Source organism: Chelonia mydas, chromosome 24 (assembly GCF_015237465.2).
Source record: "Chelonia mydas isolate rCheMyd1 chromosome 24, rCheMyd1.pri.v2, whole genome shotgun sequence".
NCBI lineage: Eukaryota > Metazoa > Chordata > Testudines > Cheloniidae > Chelonia > Chelonia mydas.
This window is the reverse complement of record NC_051264.2, coordinates 18,501,322-18,515,203: the sequence shown is the minus strand read 5'-3', so window position 1 is coordinate 18,515,203 and position 13,882 is coordinate 18,501,322. Positions and strand designations below refer to the sequence as shown.

Here is a 13,882-nt window from a genome sequence, read left to right as displayed (position 1 = left end):
CCCCCAGCAGTGCCCCCAGCCGGACCCTGGGGTTGCGAGTGTCCCCCAAGCAGTGCCCCCACCAGGACCATGGGGCTGCGAGCTTCCCCCAAGCAGTGCCCCCACCGGGTCCATGGGGCTGCAAGCGTCCCCCCAACAGTGTCCCCAGCCAGGACCCTGGGGCTGCGAGCTTCCCCTAGCAGTGCCCCCAGCCGGACCCTGGGGCTGCGAGCTTCCCCCAGCAGTGCCCCTAGCCAGGGTCTGCCCCGGCGCTGCGAGCTTCCCCCAGCAGTGCCCCTAGCCGGGGTCTCCCCCGGCGCTGCGAGCTTCCCCCAGCAGTGCCCCCACCGGGACCATGGGGCTGCGAGCTTCCCCCAGCAGTGCCCCCAGCCGGACCCTGGGGTTGCGAGCTTCCCCCAGCAGTGCCCCCAGCCGGACCCTGGGGTTGCGAGCTTCCTCCAGCAATGCCCCCAGCCGGGACCCTGGGGCTGCGAGCTTTCCCCCAGCAGTGCCCCCAGCCAGGACCATGGGGCTGCGAGCTTCCTCCAGCAGTGCCCCCAGCCGGACCCTGGGGTTGCGAGTGTCCCCCAGCAGTGCCCCCACCGGGACCATGGGGCTGCGAGCTTCCCCCAGCAGTGCCCCTAGCCGGACCCTGGGGCTGCGAGCTTCCCCCAGCAGTGCCCCCAGCCGGACCCTGGGGTTGCGAGCTTCCCCCAGCAGTGCCCCCAGCCGGACCCTGGGGCTGTGAGCTTCCCCCAGCAGTGCCCCCAGCCGGACCCTGGGGTTGCGAGCTTCCTCCAGCAATGCCCCCAGCCGGGACCCTGGGGCTGCGAGCTTTCCCCCAGCAGTGCCCCCAGCCAGGACCATGGGGCTGCGAGCTTCCTCCAGCAGTGCCCCCAGCCGGACCCTGGGGTTGCGAGTGTCCCCCAGCAGTGCCCCCACCGGGACCATGGGGCTGCGAGCTTCCCCCAGCAGTGCCCCCAGCCAGACCCTGGGGTTGTGAGCTTCCCCCAGCAGTGTCCCCAGCCAGGACCCTGGGGATGCGAGCTTCCCCCAGCAGTGCCCCCAGCCAGACCCTGGGGCTGCGAGCTTCCCCCAGCAGTGCCTGGGCCGTCACCTTCTTGAGGACGAGGTAGGAGAGGGAGGCGTTGGCGTCGATGATGATGGTCGAGATCTTGTCGTCCCGAATCTCCTTGAGCAGCGGCGTCGGGTCGTGGGCGTCGTCCAGCATCCGGATCGACAGCGTCTCCTTGGAGATGAGGAACTGGCGCACGAGCTCCTCCAATCGCAGCAGACCTGCAGGGGGCGGGGGGAGCAGGGTGACCCCCTGCAGCTCGGCACCCCCTTCTGCCCCCCTGCCGACCCCCCTGCTCCCTGCCCCACGGTGCCCCTTACTGACCCCCTGAAGCATGGTGCCTCCCTCTGGCCGCCCCGCCCCCTGCCCCACAGCGCCCCCTGCTGACCCCCATGCCCTACCCCACAGTGCCCCCCTACCAACCCCTCCTGCCCCCTGCCCCACGGCGCCCACAGCTGAGCCCCCACCCTGCCCCACGGCGCCCCCAGCTGAGCCCCCACCCTGCCCCACGGTGCCCCCCACAAGCCCTCCTGCCCCCGGCGCCCCCGCCGAGCCCCCCGCCCTCACACTCGGCCTTGGCGCAGATGAGACTGGCCGAGGGGTAGTTGAGCGACTGCAGGATCCGCGCCAGGGCCAGGCTCAGGTCCTCGTTGCTGGGGTAGAGGCTGACGGAGGCGAAGCGCAAATACTGCAGCCGGGGGGTCTCCTCGGGGCCCACCTTCACGTGGGGGATCTGGGGAGAGCGAGGGGTCAGGACCCGCAGGGGGCATCGGGCCGGGGATGGGGCTGCGGGGGGAAGGGAGCGAAGCACTGGAGATGTGGGGAACAAGGGAGCAGTGGGGGTGATGGGGCACAAGGGGGGGCAAGGCTCGCCCCTGGATTCAGGGGGTCCTGCCCCCCCATTTACCTCCTTCTCCCCACAGATGTGGCTGACGGTGGCGGCCGAGGCCGGACTCGATGCGGGGCCCAGAACCGACACCACCCCTTTGGGCAGGATCTGGCACACTGTGGGGAGAGAGTGTGTGTCAGGGCACGCCGCACAGCCAGGCCCTTGCACGCCCACCCTCACACACACACGTGCACACTCACCCCCACACACTCAGTCACACACGTGCCTCTCCCCCCCAAACATACGCTCGGTATTCTCCCCCTGCACACTCACATGCCCACCCCCACACACGAGATCCTCCCCCCACCAACACACACCCTGCATACTTATCTTCACATGCCCACACTTGCTTGCACACACACTTACACACAGACCTTGCACATTCACCATTCCATGCCCCTCACACATGTACACTCCTCCCTCCACAAACATACACACCCTGCACAATTCCCCTTGCACACCCACCCGTACACACTCATGGTCTCCCACATCTTCGTCTTGCCAAACATGCACACCCTGCCCATTCACACTCACCTGCACATCTGTCCACGAATGCACACTCATCCTTCCACACACTCCCATCCTCACACACCTACCCCCGCACCCTTGCACACTTGTCCTTCCACTAATGCACACCCTCATCTTTGCACATGCCCACTCACCCTCACGTTCCTGCTGTGACGCAGTGGGAACGTTCGTAATGTTTCTCTGAATACTGTCAGTGCCTCAGTTTCCCCGGTGTGTTACTCGGGGGAGGATCGGGGGTGTGATTGCTGCAGCGACCCCCAGATGGCAGGTGTGACGCCGACTGGCTGCCTGGGCACAGAGACCGGCTGACCAGGGTAGCCTGGTCACTGATGGCTGGAGCCTGTTTCCTGCAGAGCCAGCCGGGGGTGCTGGTGCAGCCCAGGGGCCCTGCTGTCCCGGGAACGGGGCAATGGCTGGAGGGGGGCGGCGGGTCGTGGCTGAGGCTGGGCTGTGGGAAGCGAGTCAGTCTCCTGGTTTGGGGGGCACCTGGGGCTCTGGATCCCCCTGTGACGAAGTGGGACTGTTCTTAATGTTTCCTCTGAATAGTGTGGGGGTGCCTCAGTTTCCCCTAGGCAGTTCTTAAGTATCTAGGTGGTGGGGTACGGGTGTATGATCGTTGCAGAGCCCTAGAGGGCAGGTGTGTGCGGGGGTCTGGACACAGAGAATTGACACCCTGTTTCCTGGCAACTGATGGCCTGGGCCCTTCCCCCCTGCAAGGTGAGAGCTAAAGGGTTGGAGAACAAAGGAATCCGGTGACCTCCTGGCCCGGGACAGGGACAAAGCCCAGAGGAGGGGGGGCTGGAGGGAGTTTCAGTTGGGGGCTGGCTGGGACATGGAGTGAAGGGCAGACGGGGTTGTGTTAGGATATAGATATTCAGGCCTGTCTGCAAAGGCCTAGATGCTAAGAATTTAGGTGTATTCTTATCACTTGGCTAGTTCTAGAGGTATAAAAGAAAGAATCAAAATCACTGTCTGCCGGTGTCAGGGCCTCCTCTCCCTGGGACAGTCTGAGGCCCTGTGCTTTGGCTAAACGACAGAGGCAGCCATAAGCTGGGAAGTGAACGGTCACATCCTCGCATCCCAAACTAGTCACATTGAAATCAGGTGCCGTTGGGCTGTTAGGATACAATCCTGCCCTGATAACCCCAATCGCCTCCAGAGAAAGGGAAGTGCCTCGAAAATGTAAAAGGAAACTTAGTTTGATAGCATCCTGTCTGGCAAGAACTCACTTATCAATAGCTGGGATGTGAAATCCTCACTTCTGTATTATTTTGTCATTATAGTTCCCACTTTGCTATTGTTTGTCTGTATAATCTCGGTCTGGTTCTGGGATTGTTCCTGTGTGCTGGATAATTAATTTTGCTGGGTGTAAACTAATTAAGGTGGTGGGATATCATTGGTTACATAATCATGTTACAATCTGTTAGGATTGGTTAGCTACATTTCAGGAAAATGGTTCAGGTATAGCTAAGCAGAACTCAAGTTTTACTATATAGTCTGCAGTCAATCAGGAAGTGGGGGGGTGGGTGTGGGAAATGGGACCAGGGAATGGGGGTGGGGAAATTGGAATCCTGTTTGGCTAAGGGCAGGAATGGGAACAGGGACACAGGTGTAAGGCTCTGTGGTGTCAGAGGTGGGAAGGAGGATACTAAGGAAGGAAACTGGAATCATGCTTGCTGGAAGTTCACCCCAATAAACATCGAATTGTTTGCACCTTTGGACTTCGGGTATTGTTGCTCTCTGTTCATGCGAGAAGGACCAGGGAAGTAAGTGGGTGAAGGAATAAGCCCCCTAACAGGTTGTCTGGCTCACTGCCCCCCAGAATGGACCCAGCTGAGGGGTCCTGTTCTCTGCACCTACAAACTCTGTGTTAGACCATGTTCCTGTCGTCTAATAAACCTCTGTTTTCCTGGCTGGCTGAGAGTCCCGTCTGACTGCGGAGCTGGGGGGCAGGACCCTCTGGCCCCCCCAGGACCCCGCCTGGGCGGACTCGCTGGGGGAAGCGCACGGAGGGGCAGAGGAGGGTGAATGCTCCAGGAAGGTGGAGCCGGGTGAGCTGTGTGTCCTGCAGACAGGCTGCTCCCCGAGAGGAGACTCCCCCAGAGTCCTGCCCGGGTTCGTGGGGAGCGGTTCCAGAGCATCGCCCGGGGACCCCGGGGGACCCCCCACAATGGACTTTGCTGCAGGTCCCTGGTCCCTGCGCTCACAAGCTCTGTTCTCGCCGGGTTCCCCTCGACTCACAACCCGCCTGTGTCACGCGCTGGCTGGGAGTCGCTGCTGGCTGGAGGGGCCCTCTGGGGGCTCGTGAGGCTCCCCAGGGTCCTGTCCAGGGGGACTCGCTGTGGGGGGTCCCGGGGTGAGCAGGGGGCTGAACCCCCTGAGGTCGGACCCAGGAGGCCGGACAGGCTCCTGGCCCTGGCGGGAGACGCTGCCCCAGAGTCCTGCCTGGCTTCCTCCAGAGCCCCCAGCCTGGGGCCCCGGGACACCCCCAACCCCATGCCATGCCCGGACACCCGAACTCTCACCTTCCACACCCCTCCCCTTTGGGCACACGCTCACCTGCACACCCGGCCCCTACGCACCCAAACGTACACACTCGCCCATCTCCTCAGCCTCCGGGCCCCACTCCCAGCACACACGGCTCACATTCAGTCTCCTCGCACACTTGTGCCCAGCACATGCCCATGACCCTGATTTCACACCCAGTGAGGGCTGGGCCCATGTGTGCACACGCACCTTGCACACCCAGCCTTGACCGGCCTGGGGGATTTCATGCTCCAGCCCTGTTGGGTCACAGACTCCCCCTCACATACTCACACTCCCCACATCACGATGGCCTTGGAGAGGTGTTCTTGGACGAACCACCCTTGTGCACACTCCCCCTTGCACGCTCCCCTCACGTGTTTACACACATTCGCTCACATGGGTCACCCCCTCACACACTGAACACTGGCACATGCGATGGTGTTGGCAGACTAGTCCTGGCTACCCCTTGCACACTCACCCCTTGCACACGTACTGGTGTCAATGGTCTCACAGGCCCCCTTGCACACTGCTCCTCATGCATCCTCCTCACACACCCCCACGCACACGTACTGGTGTCTGTGGTCTCACAGGCCCCCTTGCACACTGCTCCCCATACATCCTCCTCGCACACCCCCTCGCACACATACTGGTGTCTGTGGTCTCACAGGCCCCCTTGCACACTGCTCCCCATACATCCTCCTCTCACACCCCCTCGCACACGTACTGGTGTCAGTGGTCTCACAGGCCCCCTTGCACACTGCTCCCCATGCATCCTCCTCACACACACCCTCGCACACGTACTGGTGTCAGTGGTCTCACAGGCCCCCTTGCACACTGCTCCTCACACACCCCCTCGCACACGTACTGGTGTCCGTGGTCTCGTACTGGCTGTCGCGATGCAGTTCGAAGATCTCGACCTCCACGCGGGCCTTGGCCGGCACCTCGCTGATGCTGTTGATGTGCTCCCGGGCCAGGGCCAGGGCCAGCCGCTCCCCGCGCCCACACACCGTCTGATCGTCCAGGATCGCAGCTGTGGGGGGCACAGAGCCGGGGGGCATATGGGTCAGAGACACCAGACACCGCTGACCTCCCCCTGTCCTCAGCCACCTCTTCCCCACCCACCATCCCATGGCTCCCCTCCCATCCACGGGCCCCACACTGCCCCCAGCTGACCCCGTCACCCATTGCCCCTTCCCCATCACCCCCCAAGGACCAGTCGCCCCCCAGAGCCGGGCTGCAGCCCCCTGGCACCTCCTGTTCCAGACCCCTAGGCACTCGCTATTGTATCCCCCTGAGGCTGCCCCCCTCCCGCCCCCACCCCCACCCCCCCGGCTCTGCGCCGGGTGAGCATCCATCCCCTGCAGCCGCGCCGGTGACCTCGGGATAACAGATGGGGCTGCGGACACAGGCCCTGTGGGGCGTCTGTCAACCCCAGCCCCACCCCAAAGACAGCTCTACCGGTGCCCCTCACTCCCGACCCGCAGCCCCTGCCCCCCGGCCCGGGCTCCCCCCGCCCCCAGCTCCGCGGGTGCCCCTCACTCCCGACCCGCAGCCCCTGCCCCCGGCCCGGGATCCCCCAACCCCCAGCTCCGCGGGTGCCCCTCACTCCCGACCCGCAGGCCCTGCCCCCCGGCCCGGGCTCCCCCCCACCCCCAGCTCCGCGGGTGCCCCTCACTCCCAACCCGCAGGCCCTGCTCCCCCAGCCCAGGGCTGCCCCCCACCCCCAGCTCCGCTGGTGCCCCTCACTCCCGACCCGCAGCCCCTGCGCCCCAGACGGGCTCCCCCCCACCCCCAGCTCCGCTGGTGCCCCTCACTCCCGACCCGCAGCCCCTGCGCCCCAGACGGGCTCCCCCCCACCCCCAGCTCCGCTGGTGCCCCTCACTCCCGACCCGCAGCCCCTGCCCCCCAGACAGGCTCCCCCCCACCCCCAGCTCCGCGGGTGCCCCTCACTCCCAACCCGCAGGCCCTGCCCCCGGCCTGGGCTCCCCCCCACCCCCAGCTCTGTGGGTGCCCCTCACTCCCAACCCGCAGCCCCTGCCCCCCGGCCCAGGCTCCCCCCACCCCCCCAGCTCTGCGGGTGCCTCTCACTCCCGACCCACAGCCCCTGCCCCCGGCCCGGGCTCCCCCACCCGCCCAGCTCCGCCGGTGCCCCTCACTCCCGACCCGCAGCCCCCTGCCAGCCCAGCCCTGGGCTCCCCCCTCCCCCCAGCTCTGCCAGTGCCCCTCACTCCCGACCCGCAGCCCCTGCCCCCCGGACGGGCTCCCCCAGCTCCGCCGGTGCCCCTCACTCCCGACCCGCAGCCCCTGCCCCCGGCCCGGGCTCCCCCCCACCCCCAGCTCCGCGGGTGCCCCTCACTCCCGACCCGCAGCCCCTGCCCCCGGCCCGGGCTCCCCCCTGCCCCCCCAGCTCCGCCGGTGCCCCTCACTCCCGACCCGCAGCCCCTGCCCCTGGCCCGGGCTCCCCCCACCCCCTCCTGCTCCGCGGGTGCCCCTCACTCCCGACCCGCAGCCCCTGCCCCCGGCCCGGGCTCCCCGGGGCGCCTCACCCATGCGCAGGGACGACAGCACCTGCAGGCTCTGGCGGGCGACGCTGACGATCAGCAACAGCAGCAGCCCGGGCGACGTCGGCATCTTCCACCCTCCGCATGGGGAACGTCGCCGCGGCCCCGGCTGCCACCTGCAGGGGGAGCGAGAGCCCGGGGGAGTCCCACGGCAGAGCCCCCGCCCCACGGCGCCCCCTGGTGCCCCCCGCGCCTCGGGGCCCCCTGGAGACCCCCCTGCCCCTCGGGGCCCCCTGGAGACGCCCCCGCCCCACGGGGCCCCCTAGTGACCCCGCTGCCCCATGGCGCCCCCTGGTGCCCCCCGCCCCACGGTGCCCCCTGGAGACCCCCCACCCCACAGAGACCCCCCCGCCCCACGGCGCCCCCTGGTGCCCCCCGCCCCACGGCACCCCCTGGAGACCCCCCTGCCCCTCGGGGCCCCCTGGAGACCCCCCTGCCCCTCGGGGCCCCCTGGAGACCCCCCGCCCCATGGCGCCCCCTGGTGAGCCCCCCACCCCACGGGGCCCCCTGGAGACCCCCCTGCCCCACAGCGCCCCCTAGGCACCCCCTGTGACCAAGTGGGACTGTTCTTATTGTTTGCTCTGAATACTGTATATGTGCCTCAGTTTCCCCTAGGCATTTCTTAAGTCTCTAAGTGGGATCAGGGGGTGGGATTGTTGCCGAGCCTCAGAGGGCCAGTGTGATGGTGTCTGCACAGAGAATGGCCGACACCCTGTCTCCTGGCCACTGATGGCCTGGGCCCCTCCCCTGCAAAGGTGCCAACTGAAGGGGCTGGAGAACAGAGAGACCAGGTGGCCAGAGGAGGGGCAGGAGAGTTTCAGTTTGGAGCTGGCTGGGGATATGGAGGGAGGCCCAGATGGGGCTCTGGCCTCCCTGCACCCCAAGACGGACCCGGCTGAGGGGTCCTGTTCTCTGCACCTACCAGCTCTGTGTTAGACCATGTTCCTGTCGTCTAATAAACCTCTGTGTTACTGGCTGGCTGAGAGTCCCAGTGAATCACAGGAAGTGGGGGGTCCGGGGCCCTGACTCCCCCACACTCCATGACACCCCCTACCCCAGAGTGACCCCTACTGACCCCCTTGCCCCACAGCACCTCCAACTGCCCCACCTTCCCCACCACGCCCTGTGACGAAGTGGGGGGTTCTCTTGGTTTTTCCTTGTTTTCCCAGCGGTTTGCATGCAGAGGGGGTGGGACTCAGTTTCCCTGGGTGCTGCGGGTTTAACGAGGGGAGGGGAGAGGGCGTTTGTGGGGACACAGGGCCAGTGAGGGAACTTGGGGCCCCGGCCAATGGCCTGGAGAATGGAGACCCCAGCGACTGGGGACCGGGAGGCCCAGCTCGGGAGTCGCAGCCGGGTCTGGCCAGTGGGAGCACAAGGGGCTGCGGGGACCCCGGTGACCGGAGCAGCCGGGTCCAGCCAGAGGGGCCAGAGGACAGAAGAGGGGAGAGGGGGCCCAGGCAACCTGTTTACCGGGAGAGGAGACAATGGACAGAGGGGGGGCTTGGGGCCGGTGATAGCAGATGCCCAGCGGGGAAGCAGGGGGGCTCGGGGCTGGAGGGAGGGGGCAGCCAGAGCCCCCCGGGTGCAGGGGAGACTGAGCTGGGCTGGGGGAGGCCAGGCTGAGGCCGGAGAGTTTCCTGTGCTGGGTTCAGACTCTCAATAAACCCCCCTGTGTTACCCCGGCTGAGAGTCGCCCCCGGGCTAGAGAACGGGGCCGGGGGGGGGCAGCAATCCCCCCGGGGGTGGAGGCCCCGGGGGTCCGGAGCGAGGGGTCTCCCTGAGGGGCCCACGGCAGAGACAGGGGGGCTGAGGCTCCGAGAGGTGCGGCCCCAGGAGGTGGAGGGGCTGGACCCCCCGGAGAGAGTGGCCCCCCGAGAGGGGCTGTCGCGCTCAAGGGGGCTCCCCCCAGGGACCGCACGGGGCCAAGAGTGGGCACGACCTGGGAGTCTGTGACACCCCCTACTGAGCCCCCCACCCCGCCCCCTACTGACCCCCCACCCCACAGTGCCCCCTACTGAGCCTCCCGCCCCACTTCCTGCCACACGGCGCCCCCTGGCCAAGGTGACTCCTGGTGGCAGTGGGGGAGGGGGTCTCGCAGCATCTGGCACTACTCCCCCCCCAGCACCACTCCCCCCCGGCCCTGCTCCCCCCCGGCCCTGCTCCCCGTTTGTGCCGAGTCAGCAGCTCGCCGTGTCCTCGCGCCACCTTCACCTTGAGCAGCGACGTGGTTCCCGCAGCCGCGCTGGGCATGAGCGGGGGGGGGGAGCGGACGCCCCCCCGGGGGCAAAGGAGCCGGGCGGGGGAGGGTGTGACCAGGCCTGAACCCTGAGCAGCACCAGCAACTTCCTCCAGGGAAAACTACCCGGCCTTGGCTGGGCACTGCTGGGGGAAGCTCGCAGCGCCAGGGTCCCCTGGGAGGGGGGGGCGTGTCTCAGTGCTAAGGTTCAAGGGGGGGATTTGGGGGGACGGGGCCCTGTCTCAGGGCATGGGGCTGCGTCTTGGTGCTGGGATTTGAGGGGGGGATTTGGGGGGACAGGGACGTGTCTCAGGGCATGGGGCCGCGTCTCGGTGCTGGGCTTCCTGGCAGGGATCTGGGGGGGACAGGGCCGTGTCTCGGTGCTGGGGTTCTTGGGGGGATTTGGGGGGGATAGTGCTGTGTCTCAGTGCTGGGGTTCTTGGGGGGGGCCGGGGCCGTGTCTCAGTGCTGGGGTTCCTGGGGGGGATCTGGGGGGTGGGACAGGGCCGTGTCTCAGTGCTGGGGTTCTTGGGGGGATTTGGGGGGGATAGTGCTGTGTCTCAGTGCTGGGGTTCTTGGGGGGGGCCGGGGCCGTGTCTCAGTGCTGGGGTTCCTGGGGGGGATCTGGGGGGTGGGACAGGGCCGTGTCTCAGTCCTGGGGTTCTTGGGGGGGGATTTGGGGGGCTGGGGCGATGGGATGGGGCCCATCACCCATCCCTCCACGGTCCAGGAGTGGGGGGATGGGAATCCAGCCCAGCCACATGACCCCTTGATGCCCCACCAGCTGCATGGGGGAGGGGAGGGAGAAGGGGGCGGGGTCTCAGATAGCGTTGCCTGGAGACACCAGCTTCCTTTCTAGCAGTGTCCTGTTGCCCGGCAACCGCTACCGGCTGGTACAAAAGGTATCAACATCTGAGCAGGCAGAAAGGGCTGCGAGCTTCCCCACAGCAGTGCCCCGAGCCGGGACCCCTGGTGCTGCGAGCTTCCCCACAGCAGTGCCCCGAGCCGGGACCCCTGGTGCTGCGAGCTTCCCCAGAGCAGTGCCCCGAGCCGGGACCCCTGGTGCTGCGAACTTCCCCACAGCAGTGCCCCGAGCCAGGAACCCTGGTGCTGCGAGCTTCCCCACAGCAGTGCCCCGAGCCGGGACCCCTGGTGCTGCGAGCTTCCCCACAGCAGTGCCCCGAGCCGGGACCCCTGGTGCTGCGAGCTTCCCCACAGCAGTGCCCCGAGCCGGGACCCCTGGTGCTGCGAGCTTCCCCACAGCAGTGCCCCGAGCCGGGACCCCTGGTGCTGCGAGCTTCCCCACAGCAGTGCCCCGAGCCGGGACCCCTGGTGCTGCGAGCTTCCCCACAGCAGTGCCCCGAGCCGGGAACCCTGGTGCTGCGAACTTCCCCACAGCAGTGCCCCGAGCCAGGAACCCTGGTGCTGCGAGCTTCCCCACAGCAGTGCCCCGAGCCGGGAACCCCATCACCATCAGCTTCCCCCCAGCCGGGACCCTGGCGCTGTGAGCTTCCCCACAGTAATGTCCCAGACGAGGACCCTGGTGCTGCAAGCTTCCCCACAACAGTGCCCCCAGCTGGGGACTCTGGTGCTGCGAACTTGCCCCCAGCAGTGCCCCAAACCAGGAACCCCTGTGGTGCAAGTTTCCCCCAGCAGTGCCCTCAGCACTGGCCCCGTGAACCCTCAGCACTGAGACACGGCCCCTGCTATAACCCAGCCCCAAGGAACTGCCAGGCTGAAGACACAGCCCCAGCTCCCGCCCGTATCCGAGCCCCCCCTACCCCAAAATCCAGCACTGAGCCGCGGCCCCATAGCCCAGCTCCTGGGACCCCGGCAGGAGCCCCAGGCCCCAGCCCGGCCTGGCTGGGCTATCGACTCAGGGCTGCCCCCTCCTGCCAGGCCGCGCCAGGGAGCCGGGTGACGCTACCGTGGGGTGGCACCTCTGTGCCCTGCAGCTGCGGGCTGAGCAAGGCCTTGAACTCAGGGCTCGGAGGCAGGAGAGAGACACGGAATTGGGGGGCTGCCAAGGGCCTGGGGGGGTGAATGTGTAGAGGGGCCCTCTGGGAGGGGTGCTGAGGTGGGATGGGATCAAGGGGGCTTGAGCGCTGGGTGCTGCCGAGAGGGGGGAGCCCCTAAGAGAGAGTGAGTGAGTGCAGGGGGGGCGCTGGGGTGGGGGCACATGGGGGACCCTGCGTGTGGGGGGGGTTGGTCAAAGGCGCCTCTCCCCCTCCCAAAGACGGAGCAGGGCAAGCATATGGACAGCCCCCTCCCCGCCCCCGTGCACCCACATGGGTGGAGGGGGGCTCGGGCCTGTGGCCAGCTGGTGCCTGGGGTGGGGGGATCCCGCTGAGACCCAGTGAACTCAGTTCACACATGGACCCACCGAGCAGCTGCGCTAGAGGGTCCCAGAGCTCACCCCCAGCCCCAGCGGGGAAAGGCCCCGTGCCCCATTCCCCCGAGCCCCATTCCCTGCCCCCCGGAGCCAGCCCCTCCCCCCCAGCTGGGAAAGGCCCCCTGTCCCCCCACCTGCTTTGTGTGCTCAGCCCTGGATTTGGGGCAGCGGGGGCCCCCTCGTGGAAGGGGGAAGGGCGGGGGGGGAGTCACGCCGAGCTGGGGGCGCCGAGGACGGAGCAGAGAGAAATAGGGGGGCCGGGGCCCGACGGGGGGCGGGCGAGGACAGCGTGCCCGGAGCAGAGCCGGGGGGGGGGGCTGGCTGCAGGGGGGGGACGCAGGATACAGCCAGGGCCAGACAGGCCCAGCCCCGCGGCCTCTGCCCCTTGTCTCCCCCCCCAAACCACGGCAGAGGCCAAACGGGGTTCCCCTTCCCCTCCCCCAGCCAATCGGGGGGGCAGCTCCCCAAGCACCCCAATCCCCTCCATACCGCCCCCAGGCCTCACATACGCGTGCGCAGAGCTTCGGCCCAGGCCCCGCCAAAGTGCGGGGGGGGACACGGAGCTGCCCCCCGGCCCCCCTCAAACAGGCAGGAAAGTAGCGAGACTTACGGAATCCGTGATCGGCGGGGGCCCCCCCGGCTCGGGGGTGCGGCCCCCCCTGCCCGTCCGGAGGGGGGCGCTCGGCAGGGACAGTCCAGCGCTCGCCCCGCTCCGGGGCCCCCCAAGCCCCAATCCGGGGAGCCCTGGCAGCTGGCAGCGGTGAGCCGCGCGGGGGGCGGGGGTCGCAGTGGGGGGCTCAGGCGTCAGCGCCCCTCATTTTGCAGGGGGGAGGGGAGAACTGCCGGTAGAAGAGAAAACGCCCCATGTCCGTCTGTCTGTCCGGGGGGGGGCGCCCCGAATCTCCCTCGACCGCAGCCCCCGCTCGCCCTCCTGGGGGGGCCGGACCCCCCCCCGATCGCAGCCCCCGGCCTTGAGCTCCAGGGGACGGGGGAGGGGTTCAAATCCCGATTTTCCGCCTGGGGGGGGCGATGCAGAGGATGCGGGGGGGGCGCTTCAGGAGCCCTCAATCAACGAGGCCGGCGCATCGCGGCGACGGTGGGGGGCGGAGAGAGGGGACGGGGGGGGCGGAGATGGAGGGGGAGGGGGCGGGGATGGAGAAAACGGGGGATGGGGGCGGCCGGACCCTCCGTCGGGGGCGGGGCGATATGTGGGGGATGAGGGGGTGGAGACACCCCCCCTTCTCACGGGCGAGCTGCCGGGTCCCCCGCACTGGCTGCGAGGGGCCGGGGGGCGGCGTGGCGGGCTCGGGGTGGCTGCTGGGGGGATCCAAGGGGCCGGGGGCCTGCTGGGGGCTGCGTGGCGGGCTCGGGGGGGGGGGCTGCTGGGGGGGTGCAGGGGGGCGGGGGATTGCTAGGGGGCGGCTGGGGGTCTGTTAGGGGCGGGGGGCTGCTGGGTGGCTCCAAGGGGCGGGGACGGGCTCGGGGGGGTGGCTGGGGGTCTCTGGGGGGGCCGGGCTCGGGGGGGGGCTGGGGGGTCTCCTCATTGAGATTCGCTGCGGCGCTCGCGGGAGCGAGCGGAATCCTGATGAGGCCCCGCAGCGACCCGGCCCGGAGGGGGGGGAGCGGGGGCGGGGCTGTGGCGGGAGGAGGAGGGAGGGCGATCGGGGGGGCAGGGGGGGTTCTCTGGGAGCCGCCG

The 13,882-nt window shown here is 68.2% G+C and overlaps 1 protein-coding gene across 2 annotated transcripts in view; it reads right to left on the bottom strand.

Moving 5' to 3' along the window:
• The window catches only part of GRIK5 (glutamate ionotropic receptor kainate type subunit 5), a 35,071-nt gene extending 21,783 nt beyond the window's left edge, over positions 1-13,288 (bottom strand). For both annotated transcript variants that reach the window (XM_037883304.2, XM_043535512.1), the window contains exons 1-6: positions 12,797-13,288; positions 7,544-7,674; positions 5,863-6,027; positions 1,962-2,059; positions 1,622-1,787; positions 1,097-1,275 (exon numbers count right to left, since the gene is read on the bottom strand). In XM_037883304.2, coding sequence (XP_037739232.1) covers positions 1,097-1,275; positions 1,622-1,787; positions 1,962-2,059; positions 5,863-6,027; positions 7,544-7,628 — 693 coding nt within the window. In that variant the 5' untranslated portion in view covers positions 7,629-7,674; positions 12,797-13,288. The remainder of the gene's footprint in view (positions 1-1,096; positions 1,276-1,621; positions 1,788-1,961; positions 2,060-5,862; positions 6,028-7,543; positions 7,675-12,796) is intronic.
• Between the last annotated feature and the right edge of the window lie 594 nt (positions 13,289-13,882).